This window comes from Sardina pilchardus, chromosome 15 (assembly GCF_963854185.1).
Source record: "Sardina pilchardus chromosome 15, fSarPil1.1, whole genome shotgun sequence".
Lineage (NCBI taxonomy): Eukaryota > Metazoa > Chordata > Actinopteri > Clupeiformes > Clupeidae > Sardina > Sardina pilchardus.
In genome coordinates this window covers 3,906,167-3,925,126 of record NC_085008.1, presented here as the reverse complement: position 1 = coordinate 3,925,126, position 18,960 = coordinate 3,906,167, and the positions used below count along the sequence as shown (strand labels likewise).

The window sequence follows — 18,960 nt, the reverse complement described above, 5'->3', positions numbered from 1 at the left end:
AGAGAAAGAAAGACAGAAAAAAGAAGAGATATAGAGAGAAACAGAAGAGCGAAAGAAGAGGGAGAGGGGAAGCGGGAAGATCAAGAGAGAAAGACGAGAGAAATCAGGTGAGCAAAAGCAGGAGAAAATCAAAACGCAAAAGCGAGTGAAAGGTGAGCAGGAGGAGGAGGAGAGGTGAGGAGGAGGAGGAGAGGTGAGGAGGAGAGGTGAGGCGGCGGGTGCTGAGGTGCTGCAGGAACCAGGAGGGTGAGCACCTAGACTGAGGTCAGCAGCGGCGGCAGCAGGAGCAGGAGGAGGAGGAGGAGGAGGAGGAGGAGGAGGAGGAGGAGGAGGAGGAGGAGGGGGAGGAGGAGGAGGAGGATAGGCTGGATGCCAGGGTGGCTCGGAGCGGGCAAGCGGGAGAAAGAGCGAAGGAAAGAGAGAGCGAGCGAAAGTGAGAGTGAGAGAGAGAAGCAGAGAGAGGTGGTGGTGGTGGTGGATACGGGCTCTTGTTAGTGTGCTCCCTGACAGCGCGATGAGGAAGAAGGTTGAAGGCTGCTGTCAGGACCCAGAGGGGGGTGGTGTGTGTGTGTGTGCGTGCGTGTGCGCATGTGTGTGTGTGTGTGCGTGCGTGTGCCCGCGCCTGTGTGTGTGGTTCGACCGGCGGCAGAGGTCTGGCGGCCTGCAGCTCTCCACTGCTCTCCCAGCTGACTAGTTAACGGGGAGCCCTGATGCAGCACAATTATACGGGCATGTGACAGGCCGCCACGCACCGATGGACCCTCGTCTCGGACAGACAGGACCCGCGCCCGGCCCACCATTGGCACATAGAGCAGGGGGGGGGGAAGAGAACGGGGGGAGAAAAAAAAAGACAAGAGGTACCTCCTAACCTCCGGTCACCAAACAGCAATAAGGCAGCTGATGTGTCCTGTGTTAGATCATGATTTATTCCTTTGCTTTGGCGAGACGAGGGGAGGCGCGCCAACATGTTCGGTGAAGACTGACATGGTAGGTTCACTTGGGGGGGGGGTTACAGGATGGACCCCCACCTCACCCATCTCCCACCTAAAAAACATATTGAGGGCCTGCCTGCAGCATGCATAATAAATGTATGCCTTTTTCCTGCTCTCCTTTCAATCTCTCTCTTTTTCTTTCTCTCTCTCTCTCTCTCTCGCTTTCTTTTTATTCATCTGATCCAGTCTATGAACAAGTCAGCGGTTGGCCCAGCTGGACCCAGGCCAGCTCTAAATCCTCTTACTGACTGTGTGTGTGTGACTTGTGGTATTGTTTTCTCCCAGACACACTCACACACATACACATTCATATTTGCATACCTGGGCATGGCACATGGGCTGTGGCCCATGTAAGCACAGGCAGTGGTTGAGAGTCCCCTGTGAAGGATGGATGGTAGTTTGGGGCTGCCAGTGAGATGGAGAGGCCTGGGGTTGAGGTGGAACCCAAACTGCCCCACTTCAGACGAGCCCTTGCGCCGGATTACCGTCCCAAAACCCACACTCATTTGTCTACTAGCGGTAAATTAAGACAGACGGTAAATTACCGCCAATCCCACCCCACCCACACACCCACCAAAAAAGAAAAGAAAAAAAAAGAAGAAAAAAATCATGCCTTCCTTATGGAGTCAAGATATTCAGCATGAAATAAGAAGGGAACAAAGCCCTTGCAGCAGCCGGGGTGTAGTGATTTACTCGTGTCGGCCCGCTGGTGTCACTGCACACACGATATGAGCTGGCCAGCGCAGTTTTTTGTCTCTTCATATCCCTTGCTTTTTCCCTACAGGAGTGAAATACTCCGAGGATTAGGCAATTTTTAGCAGACCCCCCCCCACACACACACGTCCACATCCACCCCCCCACACACACCCCACTACCCCACACACACACACACACACGTCCACATCCACACACCCACACAGCAAACCACCACCTCCTGACCCATCTCATCCCTCCCCGCACCTTCTGGTGCTCAGATACAGTGCATGCCTGGAAGCAGCAGCCAAGGAGATAGTGGTGTGGCGGATGACGACATCACTCGCTTTGCTCTATCTCCCTCTCTCCCTCCCTCCCTCCTTCTCTCTATCTCTCTCTCCCTCCCTCCTTCTCTCTGGAGCATCCTGGGTATTCAGAGAGCACGCCCGCGATAAGCCACCCTTCTCCCACTCGCCTCTACCGGCGCAAAGGAGCCGGACAGAAACTATGCAAGAGAGTTACGGCGCTAATAACAGATAATTTACGGCCGTCTTGGCATCCGCGTACAGAGTGGCAGCTCATAGTCCATCTGTGGTTACGGTGGTTTGGTTTCTGCCGTACACACACACACACACACACACACACACACACACACACACACACACACACACACACACACACACACACACACACACACACACACACACACACACACACACACACACACACACACACACACACACACACACACACACACACACACACACACACACACACACACACACACACACACACACACACACACACACACACACACCCACGTCTAGCTAGTCTTTGCGCCGACTACACTGATGCCCAGGCTAGGCAGATCTTTCGCTTCCTGAAATGCCATGATCTCACTGGAGCGTAGCTTCCAGCGGGACAGCTAGGCGTGTTCGTGCTGCGGGAGAGACCTGCACGGGGTGATTTGTGTCTCTGCCTCCCCGACTCAAAGAGCCGAATCTGTTCCTGGGATCAAGCTTATGTGTGCTTCATTACAGACTCCAGACTTAGCTCATATATCTTATGTCATCTCAGTGAGAGAGGGAGAGAGAGAGAGAGAGAGCAACCACAACAGATTTTGCAGAACCTACAGTATGAAGGCAAGAGTTTGAGTCTGTATGTGTGCATGGAGACATACTTCCACTGGTTCAGGGAGAGCATGTGTTTGTATTTACCTACTTTGGGTCGGGAGTCTGGACGGAGACACACACACACACACACACACACACACACACACACACACACACACACACGTGTGAGAGGCTGTAGCTGGAGCTGCATACTCACAGTGCTAAGCTTGCTTGAGGTAATGATGATGCGGCGCTCGTGCAGCATGCTGGCGTACAGCTGGAGCATGTTGTTCACGTCCACTGCCACAAAGTACTCCGTCAGGTTCCTCTGTGAGCAGACAGCAAGCGCCATCATTAGCATACTGATTGAGTATATACATAATCACATCCAGCGTTACATATATAAACACTGTTCAACACACTACTTAACACAAACCAAGTCTGTATACATTCTACAGTATGTGCACACGCTCATACATACATACATTTCTAATCAGGAAAAACTGAAATCTAACATGTATTTGATTATCAAAACATATACAGTATGACATGATATTTTATCATTATGATTTCAAACATTTAAGGACCTTTAAAGGTGAGAGGAACAGAAAGGCATTCTTACACTCTCAGGTATGGTAGGCAGTCCATTAATATCCGGAGCAATGAAGTACGAGTGCTAGAAAGGACAACAACAAAAACACAGAGACAGAGGGAGGTTAGCAAACATTCCGCCCTCCATTGAAGGAGAATAGGAAGGAGAGGGAGCGGAGGAAAGAAAGAAAGGGAAAAGGGGGGATGAATACAAAGGAATAGACCATCCCTTTGTTCAATGATTTACGACTCATCTTGTTCATTGTTTGATTTGAATGGCTCACAGTTGGGATGGGTGGCGGGGTGTGTGAGCGGTTGATAGAGCGCACGTGTGTGTGTGTGTGTGTGTGTGTGTGAGCGATGTCATGCATATTGCAGGAGCGGTCGATCGGGGCGTGGGGGCCTCCAGAGAGGGCCGTCAGAGGTGAGGCCGAGACGTGGGCATGTAGAACAAGGTCTTTATTAAAGCTTCAGAGGCCCGGCGCCTCCGCCACTCTCGCCGCCGCTTCTGAGACCCGAGCGCGCCGCAGTTCAAGGACAGGGCGCGTCGGGATAAGGTGTAGGACACGATTTTAATATGGCAGATCAAAAAGACGGGCGAGAGGAGGAGGAGGAGGAGGAGGAGGAAGAAGAAGAGGGCAGCTAAGAGGAAAAGACAGAAGCGCTGGAGCGAGGGCTCCTCGGCCGGGTCGAAAAGACCACATCCCTGGCGCGGGCGTGCACAAGGTCAGAGCGCGGCGCTTCAGACTGCAGCTTAATCTGCATGACCCTACGCATGTTCCAGTCCAGGGCAGCGCGGACGAGTAGCCACCGCTTCCTTCTTCCATTCCGCAAACCCTTTATAGGCATTTCCCACTCGGACTCAATCACTGTAAAAGACACCGAGATGACTGTGATGTGGCCCTATGGTATGTGTGTGGATGGGACTCAAAGTAATGAACACAGAAATTTACGGTGCATAAGTGTCTAACCCCTGAGTGTGGCTTCATTGATGGGAACAAGGGCTGTCGGAGGAGAAGAACTACAGGCTAAGAGGGCTAAGAACCGAGCGCTGGTAGTGTGTCTGTCTGCATTTACTTTCCCACAAACTTGTGGCCTGAAGACAAACAAGACAGTCAAATTCACGCACATACATGGATCACTCAACAGGCCCCTGCAGGCCTCTGACTTGCAGCAAGTGTCTCTGCATGTGTGTGTATGTGTCTGTCTGTTTGTTTGCGTGTGCGTGTGTGTGTGTGTGCACATGGTGGGTGGGTGGTTGGGAGCTGGGAGTTGGGTGTAGGGGTGATGGCAGGGAGGGAGGGGCAGCTCCAGCAGCAACAGCAGCAGCAGCATTCCAGCTGGCTCCGTATCTGGCTGCTTGTGTTTGTAGAGATCGCACATTATCATACAGCTCGTTATCAGCGTGCTCTGCTCCACTTTGCTCGGCACTCCACCAAAAAAAGAAAAAGAAAGAAAGAAATAAAGAAATAGAAAATGAATCAAGCCACCACAGGCCTGCTGTTCTGCTCTCGTTTGGCAAAGACGGGGTGGCGAGGAGGAAGGGGTAGGGTAGGGTGGGGTGGGGTGGAGTGGGGTGTCCCAGAGCCCTGCTCCCTCACCTCCGTCTCTGCTACTGCTGGAGAGGGCAACGGCCCCCACACACACACACCACCAGCACATGACTCCACACAGCACATGGACAGCTACTGTACATACTCCCACTTACTGACGAAGACATTGAAACGCAACAAAAATAACATATACATTTTATAGGGGGATAGGTGAGACACACAGAAACACAAGCACACACAGACACAAAAGACACGTACCTAGCCTTACAAACACACCACCCACCACCATAGATAGGGCATGAGACAGACCAGACGATTGACTCTGTCTCTATCCCACGTCCTCCTCTCCTACCCCTCACCCCCAATGGAAAGCATCACAGAGAGAGGTAAGCCCACCACCTGATAGGAAAGCCCAGTGGTGTGACGCAGGAGAAGGCAATCCTGAGAAAAGCCCCCCCCACCCCCATTGATGACTTCTATCTCATGTCAATTCTCAGCAAGAAGCTGCCCTGAAACCAAGTCACACTCTCTTTTATCATTGTGCTAGGACTCTGCTCTAGGCTGCAGGGACTGGATTTGCTTTTTGCCTTTAGGGAAAAAATAACAATGAAACGATTTCACTTTTCCTGTAATGTGTTTTTTTTTTTTAAAGCTATGATCACAGACTCAGCAGTCCTGTCGTGATACCAGGATTGCATTGCTTGGTTTGCATTTCCCAGTGACCAGAAACATATATTTTTAGCCAGCAAATGAATGCACTGTCTGGCAACTGCCAGTGGGTTTCTGGATTAAGCTGTAAGAAAATAATGGGGCTGTCACCACTGACATGTCACTCCTCTAGGACTGAAAATCCCTGCTGCTGTGTCAGACGAAGTCACTACTGAGGACAACAGGGCTTGGAAGGCAGGGTGCGCACTTTCTTACAGAGGATAAGCAAACTGGGAAGAAATACGAAAACAAACAATGAAACTATTTCAAGAGCTTGTGTTGGGGTTGCAGAAGCTCACTTTCTTTTTTTTCCTTTCTTTTAAAAAAACTGTTTATCTAAACTTGGGATATGTGGGTTAATAGGAAGAGCATCAAGGAGATTTTCTGAGCACAATTGCCTTTCCCTCTAAAGCCACACCGAAGATGTGTTTTTTTGATATTCAAAAAGAGAATACGACAGTGGAGCGTGCCATTAATCATTTACAAAGTTTGATTGTTTTCCAGGAAAAAGGAAAGAGTAAACACAGACATCACAAACCCAGGATAGTTTTTTTTGGTTTGGGTGTTTAAAAAGACAGCAAAGGCTTATTTGGCAAAATTGAAAAAAAAAGATTCTCCTTCATGCAATTTGTGCGACGTTTGTATGAGTTGTCTTTCTTTCCCACTTTCTCAGTCTTTCCTTCACTTACTTAACTCACCGGTTCTTGGCTTCCCGAAGCGTTCGCTACTTGCCCCGTGGAAATATGCAACCACTCATTCTTACACGTTGGAATAAACAGAGACAGACACAGAGACAGTTGCTTTTCATGTTACCACAGTGAAAAAATAATCAACAATGTATCGTAAACCACTTCAGTCACATAATGATCATAAATCCAGCTTTTTGTGATTATGATGAGTTGCCAGAAATTATGATGAATGTCAGACAAAACCAGACAAAACCGAACAAACTGTAAATTCAATAGTCATGAATTAGTCGGTTCTTAAAATAAAATTAAATCACATGAGGATTTTGAATTGAAGAGAGGGAATTTATTTCTTAGAATAACTGATTTAATGTCTTCTTTTTTTTCTTTTTTAAAAAAGAATGTTTTTATGTGCTTGTTTTTAATAAGCTTTGAAGTGTTCATTCTTTGCTGTCTTCCAGAATAAAATGGCATCTCAGTTATAAGACAATACCAGTGTTACAACTGTTAGTGATAAAAGAGGAAATAATGTGCTAATAACCAAGAAAGTGCTTAAACTATTCAAGGGTGTGTTCTAGGAGTTATATGGAAATGTGTTATGTAGTGTACCTTATTACCTAATTGACCTTGTGCTGTTAAGTGATCCTGCCCAAATTCCAACCTTGGCCAGCACTAATAACGACAATTTAAAGAGCACAATGCATTTGTAATGATTGTTATGACAGAGTTGTTCTTAAGTGGGATCAGCCTGACAAACACAATGCAACTGGTTTCTTTCAGTCGTAACTGATTTGTGAACCAGTATTTGCCCAGTGTATTCAGCAGTATACTGTCTACAGTAGTGATACTGCAATATCATAAATATTTTCCCGTACATTCATTAACAATCCTTATAGATACAAATGTCCAGATATTTTAAAACTGTGCCCTTTATAGAGTTGATTTTGCAACATAAACTGCAGCCACCTACCATGGATGTTCACGGGTCATTTTAAGGATAATAGCATCCAGTACCAATCCTAAAAAGATAACGTCAAACCCCTAAAAAACATGCCAGCATAGCTCACCAGTCTGCCTTTATTTTTAAACACACTTAATCCAGGAGCCGATAACAGGAGGGGAGAATATGATGAGTTGTGAAAGTGGCCATTAGGGTTAACAGTGTCCAGGGGAGTGTTATCGCTGAGAGACACTGTTAAAGCCACTTCTGTTTCTAAACAAAACGTCAAGTCCGCCTCCCTCTCTCCACCACAAGCAACTCCACAACCTCGCTCCCTACCGCACGGGGCAATGCCGTCTGTAGATACCTACCACACTCAGGTTGACGGGAGTGTTGGGCTTTGGCACGGGCAGGCTGTGCAGTGATTCTAACATGTCATTCAAGTCATCTTCCTGCATGAAGACAAGTGTAAAAACAAAACAGCAGTGTCAGTGAAAACAGAATTAAATTTTAATATTACATTTTTAGAAATAAATAAATAAATAAATATCGCACATCTAGAAAAAGATTTGTGAATTAGCAGCTCATTTCAAAATGTGTCTACAAAATATGAATAAACCCAAAGGATGGAGGAAAAAAAGACCTGAAAAGAGGGAGAAAAACAACAACACGAGACTGACACACATTTAATGAGCAATGCGGAGGTTAAGAGACTAGGCCGAGGCCGCAGCAGAAGCTTATTATTCTGGGGAGGATTTACGACATACATCGGCTGTTGGTAATTAACCAAAAGGTTTCCCCTGCTCAAAAAAAAAAAAAGATTGGAGGCTTTAAGTGGCTGTCGGAGATCCGCTCTGCCACAAAACCGAGGCCTCAGGATTATGTGCTGGCGTTTTACAGGCCTTTCTGTCAGGACGATGATTTACTTCCCCTGGGCGGCACCTTGGACATGCCTAGCGTCCTGGAGTGTTGAGCAGCGATGTCGCAGGGCCATGGGTCAGTAACTCATCTAACAAATTTGTGTTGGTCTGCTGTCCTTGACCTACCTCTCTTTTTCTGTTTGTGCCCTCTCTATCTATCTATCTATCTATCTATTTATCTATCTATCTATCACGTATTTTCAGCATGTGTGTTTGTTTTTGTGTTTTCTGAGATTTCTCGCTTCTGTGCATTAGTTCCAAAGAGAGGTTTGCTGCGTTTCGTCACGGGCAAGCTGGATGCTCACACGCATGGCCAGTGACACAATCCCCGGGAAACACTTCACTTATTCTAACCCCCCCACACCACTACCACCACCACCACAACCACAACCCCTGTCCTCTCATGTCAGTCAGCATCTCCTTCACAAGCCACGGCAGAGAGAGAAAGCGAGAAAGAGAGAGAGAGAGAGAAAGAGAGGCATAAACAAAAACACATCATGTACTGTATCCTCTGCCTGCCCTAACAAACACTTGAGCACTTCCTCCTTTGAGCACGCCATATCTGTGAGGTACATAAATATGGGACACACGCAAAAACAGCACTTGTGTCACGGAAGACAAAATTCTCTCCCTCTCTCTCTCCCGCGCGCACTCTCGCTCTGCTGTGCTTGAACAATTCTAACTTGAGCATTCACAACTTCACTACAGGCTTGTCTCTAAATGTTATGTTTTTAAGCTCGTAAATAAAAACAATGCCAACAACCCTCAACTGAGGTGCTGCTGATGACTATTGTAGATACTACAGAGCTATAAATAGACGCAGTGGCACCCCAGACAAGAGAATGACAATAAGAAGTTGTGTGCTAAGTGGTTCCGCAGTTTGCATGACACAACCCTGTTTCCTGTGCCCTCTGACTCCAGTGTGTACTTAGCCTGTGATTTGTTTGCATGAGGGAGGCTTACAACCTCCCCCCCATGCCTCCCCTCCTCTGAGCAGCTTTGTTAAGGCATAGCTACATGTCAGGCGCACTGATAGCATCCTCCGAGCCTTTCCCCACAGCCCTCGAAATGCTGGCTCATCAGCCCGTGCTACGTCTCTTACAGTGGAAGACTCACATACTTTCCATTTCCCTGCCCCCAACTCGTGTCTCTGCCGGTACTGCATAGTTTTGTAGAAAAGATGGGGAAGGGTGAGGGGGGGGGGGGGGGGGGTCGTAGAGTGAGAGGGCTGTGTATTCCCTAGCCATTAGTTTTCCACTAAATCTTCAGGAATGAACTTCCTCTTCAGCTGGTCTGCTTGCTAAACTTTGCCAAAGTTAGTTTAGCGTTGGCGACTGGGGCCTCCCGCAGTGACGGCTGCTTGCCCTTCACACACTAATAGGGCTGGGGGCTCAATCAAATGACATCACAGCAACATTTGCAAGCTCAATGTTCATCCATGAAATTTTTCAATAGCTGATTACAATACTATCTACAATAATATAATTTGCAGCTTAAGAACGAAAGTCATCAAAAATCTGCCTTAAACTTTTTTTCCCCCTGCAGTCCAAACTCTTATTCCGTCAAGTATCTACAGTAAGAGTGTTGTCAAGAGAGCGGTTTCTGGGAGCAGAGCCGGTGGTGGAATGGGTGGCAGTGTCATTGGTTTGGCCAAGGGAGAAGTCGCTCTTGTGAAGTGGTGACATCAGAGAGCTAGCTCTGGAGGACCAACATTAGCATGTGGGGGTGTGAATGTGGCAAATGACCCAGACCTTGTGCAAAGCCGTAAAACTATAGACTTTTTTCTTTCCTTTTTTTTTTGGTGGAGCCAAAGGGTACAAATAAAGCACAAAGCCCTGAAATGTTCACATGAAACATTATTTCAGACATGTGCAATGCAGATTGCCTATTTATATGTCAAAACTCAATAAAGAGCACAGAAATTGAACTGAAAACGTTTCTTGACTTGCCTGTTGTTTTGTTAAGTAGTCGGCCAGTGTATTCAGCAGCTTGTAGTAAATCTCAAACCAAGGGAGATAACTGTGGAGCAGAGAAGAAAATTAGAGCTGATACGCAACAATCAATCTCTACTAACCTGATTTCCTTGAGTTCAATCGTTCTGCTAAATCAGACTAGTACCACATAGCACAAGACACTAATAGAATGAAGTGTGTGTGTGTGTGTGTGTGTGTGTGTGTGTGTGTGTGTGTGTGTGTGCTTGTGTGTGTGTGTGTGTGTGTGTGTGTGTGTGTGTGTGTGCGTGTGTGTGTTAGTAGGTGTGTGAGGAGGAAGAGAAACAGACAGAGAGACTGGGGGAGGGAGGAGGGATTTCACTGATCTGTCAATTAAACATCTCTATAATTTTCACATAAATGTCTGCAAATGATCCTAAAATCACTGCACTGTTTGCCTACCACTGCTGCTTTGACAAACAGTCCAGTTTCAAAAAAGGCATCCTTCTCCAGGAGCCCAGTTACAGTGCATCACTCATATCACTAATTATGGTATTGTTACCCAGGGGTACACAACATTTCAAACATTCCTGGCATGCCTTTGAAGGGGGTATGTGGTGGGGGAGGTGCAAAATCAAGTAAACATATTTGGTTTCTTCTCCTAAAAGACCACTCAACCACTGCAGACTCATCATAAAATTGAAGGGATGCAGCGAATTTTACAACCATACTGAGCCCAGATGCACGAGCCAAGCCTGGGCACCGCCAACAAGCTTTTCTTGTCTCTTACCTTCCTTACAAAAAAAAAATAGGAATACTTCTTCCTTGCCAGCATCCATTTCATTGAAACAAATGTTTTAAGTGTAATTTATTCTATGTATCTGGTTTAGCTAATCACATACTAAACTCACCAGAAGCACTGCGAATGTGTAACATCGTTTCTCTCTCTCTACCTCTCTGACAGATTCTTGGCTAAGTTCATATGATTTTTTTAAGAGGTGGAACGAGGCCAAGGTTTTGTTGTCTTGGCTTGGACAAAAAAAGGCTCAGTTCCAGTCGTTATGCAATGTGGTGTGATACTAAAGGCAGAGGTTTGTTACAGTTGGGCTTTGTGCTAATGTGCATTTTATTTGGGAACAATGTTTTACACTTCATTAGCCTGATTACATCACAGCATTGGACTGCACTGGGCGTCAATCACTCATGTAAACACACACACACACACACACACACACACACACACACACACACACACATACGTCACTGTAATACAAACACAAATAAATGTTAACCAATAATAATAATAATAATAATAAAAAAAACACTCCGCATACTATATATTACGCAAAGTCCAGTGCATACATACACTGGGATTTTCCTTTCTTTCTTTCTTTCCTCATCCCCCCCTCCATCATTCTTTTTTTTCTTAAATATATGGGTCAGTGAGCACCCTGCAGACTGGAATTAACAGACAACAAGAAAACAATAAAGTGAACGTAATGCAAATTTTCATTTTGCTAAATCCTGCACGTGACGTGCCAGAGCCGGAGCTGTGCGGCCATGCGAGACAATCTCCTGAGTCGGAGTGACCATTAACCTGAAACAATCAACCCCTAACATGCCAATATTTTGACATCCGCATGTAAAACTTCTCACAATTTGGGTCATCCTTGGCACAAGTGATGACGATGTGTCTGCATTCAAGTCCAGTCAAAAGCACTAAAGAGTAACATTTGATATGAAGTATTTTATTCATTTATTTATTTATTTATTTATTTATTTGTAAAGAAAATCTTTTCTTTTTAAAAGGTTTTCGTAGGCCTTCCTAGGGGAGCCAAACAGTCATAAGGTAGCCACCCAGAGGGACCTAGCATTTCAGAAGCCTCCACATTGAACCTCCACTTAAGTGCCCTCAGGTTTTTACACAATAAAGGCCAAAAGCATTATCTTTCCGCGTCGCTCTTTGTTTAAGATGCTCGGCTCCTGCCATTTAATCCTTCATTTTTCATGTGTGAAGGTTGTTTAAGCCGCAGTCAGAGAGGCAGACCAGGCCTCAGCACCCCACGCTCCCGTAACGACCCTAAACGAGACGGCTTTCGGAGCCAAATAAATTATTTGGCCGTTTGAGCAGCGAACCTTGACTGGGAGACATTCAAGGGAGGCATGCACACCTCTTCAAACCAAAAAAGCTAAATAAAGAAATAAATAAATAAAATAAGAAAACCTGCCATAGTGTTTTATTTAAATGCAATAAAGCATCAAATTCTTTTTTTTAATATAATTTATAGAAGATAGTGAGTGAGCGAGCCAGAAAAAGAAAGAAAAAGATGTTTTCCCTCCTTCACAGTTTGGGACTCAAATCTGTTTGTGTTCCACAAATCCTAAGATAGGGAGACATCCATCATGCCAGAGTTCCCTGAAGTTGTGCAATCTCTCTTTGGTTCGACTCTAAGCGAGGCTGTATACATGAAAAATAAACGATGTAATCTGCGGCATGCTCGCAAGCTCCATCACACATTTATCCTCCTGCCGTACCTGCCACACTCAAAAGAGGCCTTCTGGCAGATAAGCACACTTTAAAGAGGGTGATTTAGTGATAATGCACAGACAAAGTCATTATTAAAATCCAGTAGACATAGGTTCATCTATAATAAGATGTCTGTGATGAAGTAACATACAGTCCAATGAGCTGAAGGTGATTCATTTTTATTTAGTGGGCTGAGGGTGCTTTTAAGCACCAATGGGAGTTGTTCATTATTCCTTCTGCTATTTTTTCTCACAGAAGTACTGCTCGCAGTAGTGTCCTGTGACTGGATGGCGGGGCGTAGCTCCACTGTACTACCAAATTAAATCAAACTCTGGAAGAAACAAAAAAAATGTCTCTCACTAAGATGAGATATTCATGGCAGCAGGAAATGTCGACAGAACTTGGAAATGGATTCTTGGATTCTTTAGATCCTTAGTTATCAGGTTTGAATTTGTCTCTAAGAATAATTCATCCCTCTCTCCATCCATTCAAACTTTAAGTAAAGAATATGTCAGAATCAATAAACTTGTACTCCTCAGCTGCAGCAGTTGGAACACCCAACTACATTATTTCACGCCAGACTGGTCAAACTGCAAAAAAAGAGAGAAAGAAACTGTGCCATTTTACCAGCATCTGGTTTAACAGAAAACCATACAATTCTACCACTAGTTGGTCAAACAGCATTTACTAGCATCGAAGCCATACCAAAAAAAAGCGTCTATTTCCCAGTCCCCACATGGGTTTTAAATGAGGACCAGCGCCAGGGCTTTTTGCTTTGGGCTTTCATAAATAACTTGAACCTTGTAGCTGGCCGTGAGGTGTGATTAGGCCTCGCCTTTGCCCCTAGTAAAGGTTAAGCAAAGGGAAGGAAGTGTGGCCCGTCTGCCTGCTAAGTGACCACTAACTGCCGCGTAGCCGTCTGGTTTAACGGCGATGCTGAGTCTCGGGGATCACATAAAACTCAGATTGAAGGGGGGAAGACTAGAGGGGAGGGATAGGGTCCATGTTTTTTTTTTTTTTTTTTTCGTCCGGCGAGAACTTCTCAGAAGTCCAAGGGCTATTCCTTTGTGATGCACGAGACTGGGAGAGTTAGATGAGAGTATGAGAGAGAGAGAGAGAGAGAGAGAGAGCGCGTGAGAGAGAGAGAGAGAGAGAGCGAGAGGGAGAGAGAGAGAGCGAGCAAAAGAGAGAGAGAGAGAGAGAGAGAGAGAGAGAGAGCAAGAGAGTGAGTGAGTGAGAGAGAGAGAGAAAGTGATAATTAAACTTGGTGAAATGTAGTTTTGCCTCAGGGAGCTGGGGCCTTTTGGGCAGGAGCTAAAGCCACATAACTACAAAGGCCAACCGAGCACTGGCCCACAAAAATATCTGAGGGAAGCGAGACAGAAACAGAGAAGGAGAGAAGAGAAAGAGAGATTGAAAGTGGGACCAGTGCAGCCCCGGCCCACATAAAGCTGTCCTACTCATTAGGCAACTTCCTCATGTAAGCAGAGGTGACAATTTTATAGTCCCAGCACTTCAACAATCATGCCTACTCAAACTGTTTTAATTACCTTTTCTTTCATTCTCTTTCCAGGGGGGTGAAGGCAGAGTGTTGGATGTGAGACATCTACCCCTCACATCAACTTTCACTGATTTATAATCATTTTGAGGATTTAACGCATTCTGTGGAGTTTATAATCACCTTTGCCATTTAATAAAATTAACGTTTAAGAAGACGATTTTCATTCATTTACTATCTATGCTCTAGTGGGTCGGAATCAAATCTGGGGTGTAAACTTTAAAGTGACATGCACCCAACAGGAATATAACCAGATGGAGGGGGAGAGAACTTGAGGCCCCGTTCTGTATAATCAATGCAAAATGATTCTTCATACCTCGCCAGTCAATTAAAGAATATATTCTAACAGGCTTTGCCATCATACAAGAGCACGTCTATATGAGATACATGTCAGCTTGGACATCTTTTAATGATCATGGACGCAACGGCACATGCACAATATTATGAACAGCACACGGTCAATCTCCTTCATTAAAACATATTTACATTCACATATGCAGCCAGATTCATAAAAAAAAAAAACCTAGATAGCCATCCCCAAAAAAATAGACAGACAACAACTTTCCATACATTTGTTTTAATCTTTCTGATTGCGAACGAAGCAAGCCATGCAAACTACTCAGAATGCATAATGAATTTTATACATCATGTGTCAAATGCATTAGCATGTCAGGCTCACTGAGAGGGGACAAGGGAGACTTTGGCTAATTGGCAGCAGGCCCTCATGCATAATGATGGGGAGTGGAGCGGTGTGCTGTGCTGCGCTGCTCTGTGCTGCTCTGTGGCTGTGGCCGTGCTGCAGCGGCGTGGCACGGCACGGCACGTCACTCCGCTAGCTAGCGTTCTCGCTGGCAAGCTCCTGTGCCAGTAGCCCAATAACGAGAAGGGAAATAACAAAGGGCCAAGCAGCGTGGGGCTGGAGGGAGGGATTGCATGGGGGGGGGGGGGGGGGGGGGGGGGGTGAGGGAGTGGGGTGGAGCGGGGGAGCTTGACAACAGCTCATCAAGTCCATGATAAACTCAAGAATGTCCGTCAATATCAAGTAGCCATTTCGTAATGGGGTCTGCTGCCCTCCTCAACTTTCAGGGGCTTCCTTTAAATTCTCAGCGTTTTCTGTACTTCAGTCCAATGATGTTTATTATTATATTTAATTCAATTAAAACTATACATTACATACAATTTGGCATCTACTGATGTGTGAACTAAGGAATCTAATGGAGATTAGCGAGCCTTACTATAGAGAATATAAGAAACAAGATATATATTTTTTTAACTGATTTAATAAGATTTTATAAATATCAAGTCAAATTTTTTATGCCATTTCAAACTCCATAGCTTCAATTATTTCAACTCATTTATTAACGTTGCCAAGCTGGTTGGGACAAGGTACACAGAACCTTGCTGCAATAGATCAAAGTTTTGCCAGTAAATACATTTTCAGTTGTTCCCACAGAAAGATGATCAAAGATAACAAGATACTAGACGCACAAACTATTGCACACATTTGGGCATTTTCTTCAGTCATACATTTATTCTTGTTTTGCAATGATCAAACCGAATTTAGCTGCATTATAAGTATTGCAGTTTGGGTGGCAGCCAAACAGTCAGCAAAGAGCATTCATAACTGACAAATTCAGTGGGATCATAGGATCTTCTGACCAAAATCTACTTAACATTATGTGCCAACAATGGATGATACTTCTGTTTTGTTGAAGACATTGGCATGCAACATTTTTTAAAAGGCCCACAACAGCACAGTTGACATGCCAACTCATGCCCTTTGGAGCTGGTAGGCTGGTCCGACCCAGACCACAGAACTACACATTGCTCCGCCTTGGCAGTTAGTGGGAATGACCAATGTCCCTCACATGACAATGTACCATGAACATTCATTTTCAGTTGTGCATGGTATCTCACACCTTTTTTTTAACCTGCCACTCACCATTGAAGCATTTTATTTCATTCCATACAATTTAAGGTACTGGAACATTAGAGATTATAGATTGCACTTGAATGACCACATCTGAAGCCAGCCTATTGACAGTGTAACACCAATCCCTTAGATAATAACCAAGTCCTTGTGGATTCCACCTGTGTTTTTAAGTACTGCCTCATCACAAAATGTGCGTCTGTCTGCCGTGCCCACTCTAAAAGAATAACCTTAAATGTTGTTTAAATGTGCATTTGATTGTAAAATGAGCTGAACACTCTGGTTGTTCCGAAAATGAGTAACGTTTAACAGTTTGATGAATGAGTGTATTAAAGGAACTCAAGAGAGAGAGAGAGAAAGAGAGAGCGAGAGAGAGAGAGTAGTAGTAGTAGTACTGTGACTGGAGCTCATCCACATTGCATACAAAATGAAGTAAATAAACCCAACATACCTAAGCAAACAGATGCAGACGCGACATCCAGACGTCAGTCGACAGAAGCCGAACCTCTGCTTGCTCTCGATGTCCGTAAGCACAAATGTGAAGTTCTGGCCCACCTGGTTTGGGGACACTCTGAACCAGGCACACACAAGCACAAATCACATCCAAATGACGCTTAATTAGCTGGGCTTCTAAGGTGGTAAAGATCATTTTGAGTAGTGATCAGAGGAGTATGAACAGAATTTATATTTATCAGGGCAGGCATGCAAGTAGTTCCCTATGCTTCAGTAGTTAAAATAAGTATTAAAAAAAAACAGTGAAAAGGAATATTTAGAGGACTCTCTTGCACGGTTCAATGTCGATCATATCTGTTTCATAAGCAAAATGCAAACAGTTTGTAGCCTAAGTCACTTATAAAGTGTGTTACAGAATTCACCCAAAGAAACAACACAACATAAAATTGATGTCATTAAATTTACCACAACTTGAGCACTTAATTTACAGGTTCATTGGCGAGTCTTTGTGGAATACATTTAGAAGAATTAGTTAGGACAAGTGTCTTTCAGATTTTGACTACTAAACTGAGGACCACAATTCTTTTCCATCACTAGATGGCAGCAGAAAAGCTTTCTGCCAACACTGCCATCTCCCATCCCCCTCCAACAAAACTGGTAAATATAAGTGTACAATGATTCTTTTTTTTTTTTTAACAACACCATTCCCTGAAAATTCGCTTTGGACCTGGAGGAGGTACGAGAAGCAAAAAAAGAAAAAAAGAAAAAGAAAGAAGGAAGCATCAGCCCACTGCTCTCCAGGGGAACTGCCACAGGACTGAGGCTTTTTGTCACGTCCAAAGAGCCGTGAGCCTTTCTCGTCCAGAGCGAGCTACCCATTCAGTCTGGCTCTCCCCTCCTGCTCCAGCACTGGCTTCTTCCCAAAGGTTAGACACACGGCCCTTTTCAGCTGGCTGTCCGTTTTTTCGTCGTCTCTACTATGTTTTTTTCGACCCCGGGTATGAGCGTGGAAAAGAGGACCGGTTTCTCTCGGCGGCGCTTCTCTTGGCTCAGAGCTGGTGTTGTGCTAAGTGAGATTTATAACAGCTACTAGTTTTTATGGCCATTGAGCTTGTTGCATCGCTTCCCTGTTTAGCGTTCTTATTTCATACACACGGACGCACGAACACTCGCAAACACACACACACACACACACACACACACACACGGACACGGACACGGACTCGGACACACACACACACACACACACACACACACACACACACACACACACAAGCTTGAATGCTTGTGTGAGAACAGGGAGGGAAGAGAGACTGAAAGACTCAGCCATGTAAAATGCAGAAACTGCAGGGTGGCTACTAAACACTCTCACTGACTGCGATGGGATCATTTTGCCATGCACGCTCGCTATACAAGCTTTGAGGAAATGACATAATGTGGCTGATCCTGGAACAGCTCGTGTAATACGAGCCGAACAGAAGATATGGGGGGGGGGGGGGGTGCAAGAGGGACTTACCTCTCCACATCAAACGGGAAGCAGAACTTAGGCACAGTCTGGAGGACCTCCTGTAACTCCAATAAATAGAGAAGAGAAAACAAAACAAAACATCACTGGTTCAGTAAGCGCACAGCTTTACTTGACATAATGTATACAGCATGTCCCCATACTGTATGCATAACAGCATTTTTTAAATGCATTTGATGACATACAAATCTGCATGGGGTGAATGAGTTTGTGTGTGTTTGTGAGCGTTTTGTTTTTAGCCAGGATAAGTGACAGATTGTATTGATAATTAAATATCTCAGTAAAATAGAAACAACACAATAGTGTGTGTGCGTGTGTGTGTGTGTGTGTGTGTGAGTGTGTGTTTGGTCTGGAGCGGAAGAGGACAGGGGAGATATAACGATGAGGAGGTAGGTGGGTAGGCAGCAGATTAAATTATTAGGCCTGATTAAATCCATCGATTGCCAGACCATTATGTCGGTGGTAGCGTATGTGTGTATTATAAAAAGATGGCAGATTGCAGTGACAATGGCCTAAGTAGCACAGGGGGCGCCGACTCCATAAGTGGACGACTGGGGAAGAGAGGATTGCAGGGGAGGCTTGGGGGGTAGTGGGGAATGGGGGGGGTGAGAAGCCCCAGCCTGGAGGGGTTTGAGGTCCCCAGTGGGACAGTGGGATAGGGAGGTGTGTGTGTGTCTGTGTGTGAGGTGGGGGCTTCTGTGGCAGCATATGGGGGTGTGGGCCCCGCAGAGCCCGCAGAGAGCCTGCGAGGGCCTGCGCGGCCCATGGAGCAAGCCCAGCGCCATATGGGGGGCCTCTCCGAGCCGCCACTGAGCTGAGCTGCGCTGTGCTGAGCTGGGCG

The 18,960-nt window shown here is 45.4% G+C and overlaps 1 protein-coding gene across 1 annotated transcript in view; it reads right to left on the bottom strand.

The window, feature by feature from the left end:
* dennd1b (DENN/MADD domain containing 1B) overlaps window positions 1-18,960 on the bottom strand; it is a 90,090-nt gene that overhangs the window by 39,572 nt on the left and 31,558 nt on the right. Inside the window, exons 4-10 of the mRNA XM_062556453.1 lie at window positions 18,111-18,170; window positions 16,593-16,712; window positions 10,141-10,214; window positions 7,647-7,723; window positions 6,348-6,407; window positions 3,420-3,473; window positions 3,015-3,125 (exon numbers count right to left, since the gene is read on the bottom strand). Coding sequence (XP_062412437.1) covers window positions 3,015-3,125; window positions 3,420-3,473; window positions 6,348-6,407; window positions 7,647-7,723; window positions 10,141-10,214; window positions 16,593-16,712; window positions 18,111-18,170 — 556 coding nt within the window. The remainder of the gene's footprint in view (window positions 1-3,014; window positions 3,126-3,419; window positions 3,474-6,347; window positions 6,408-7,646; window positions 7,724-10,140; window positions 10,215-16,592; window positions 16,713-18,110; window positions 18,171-18,960) is intronic.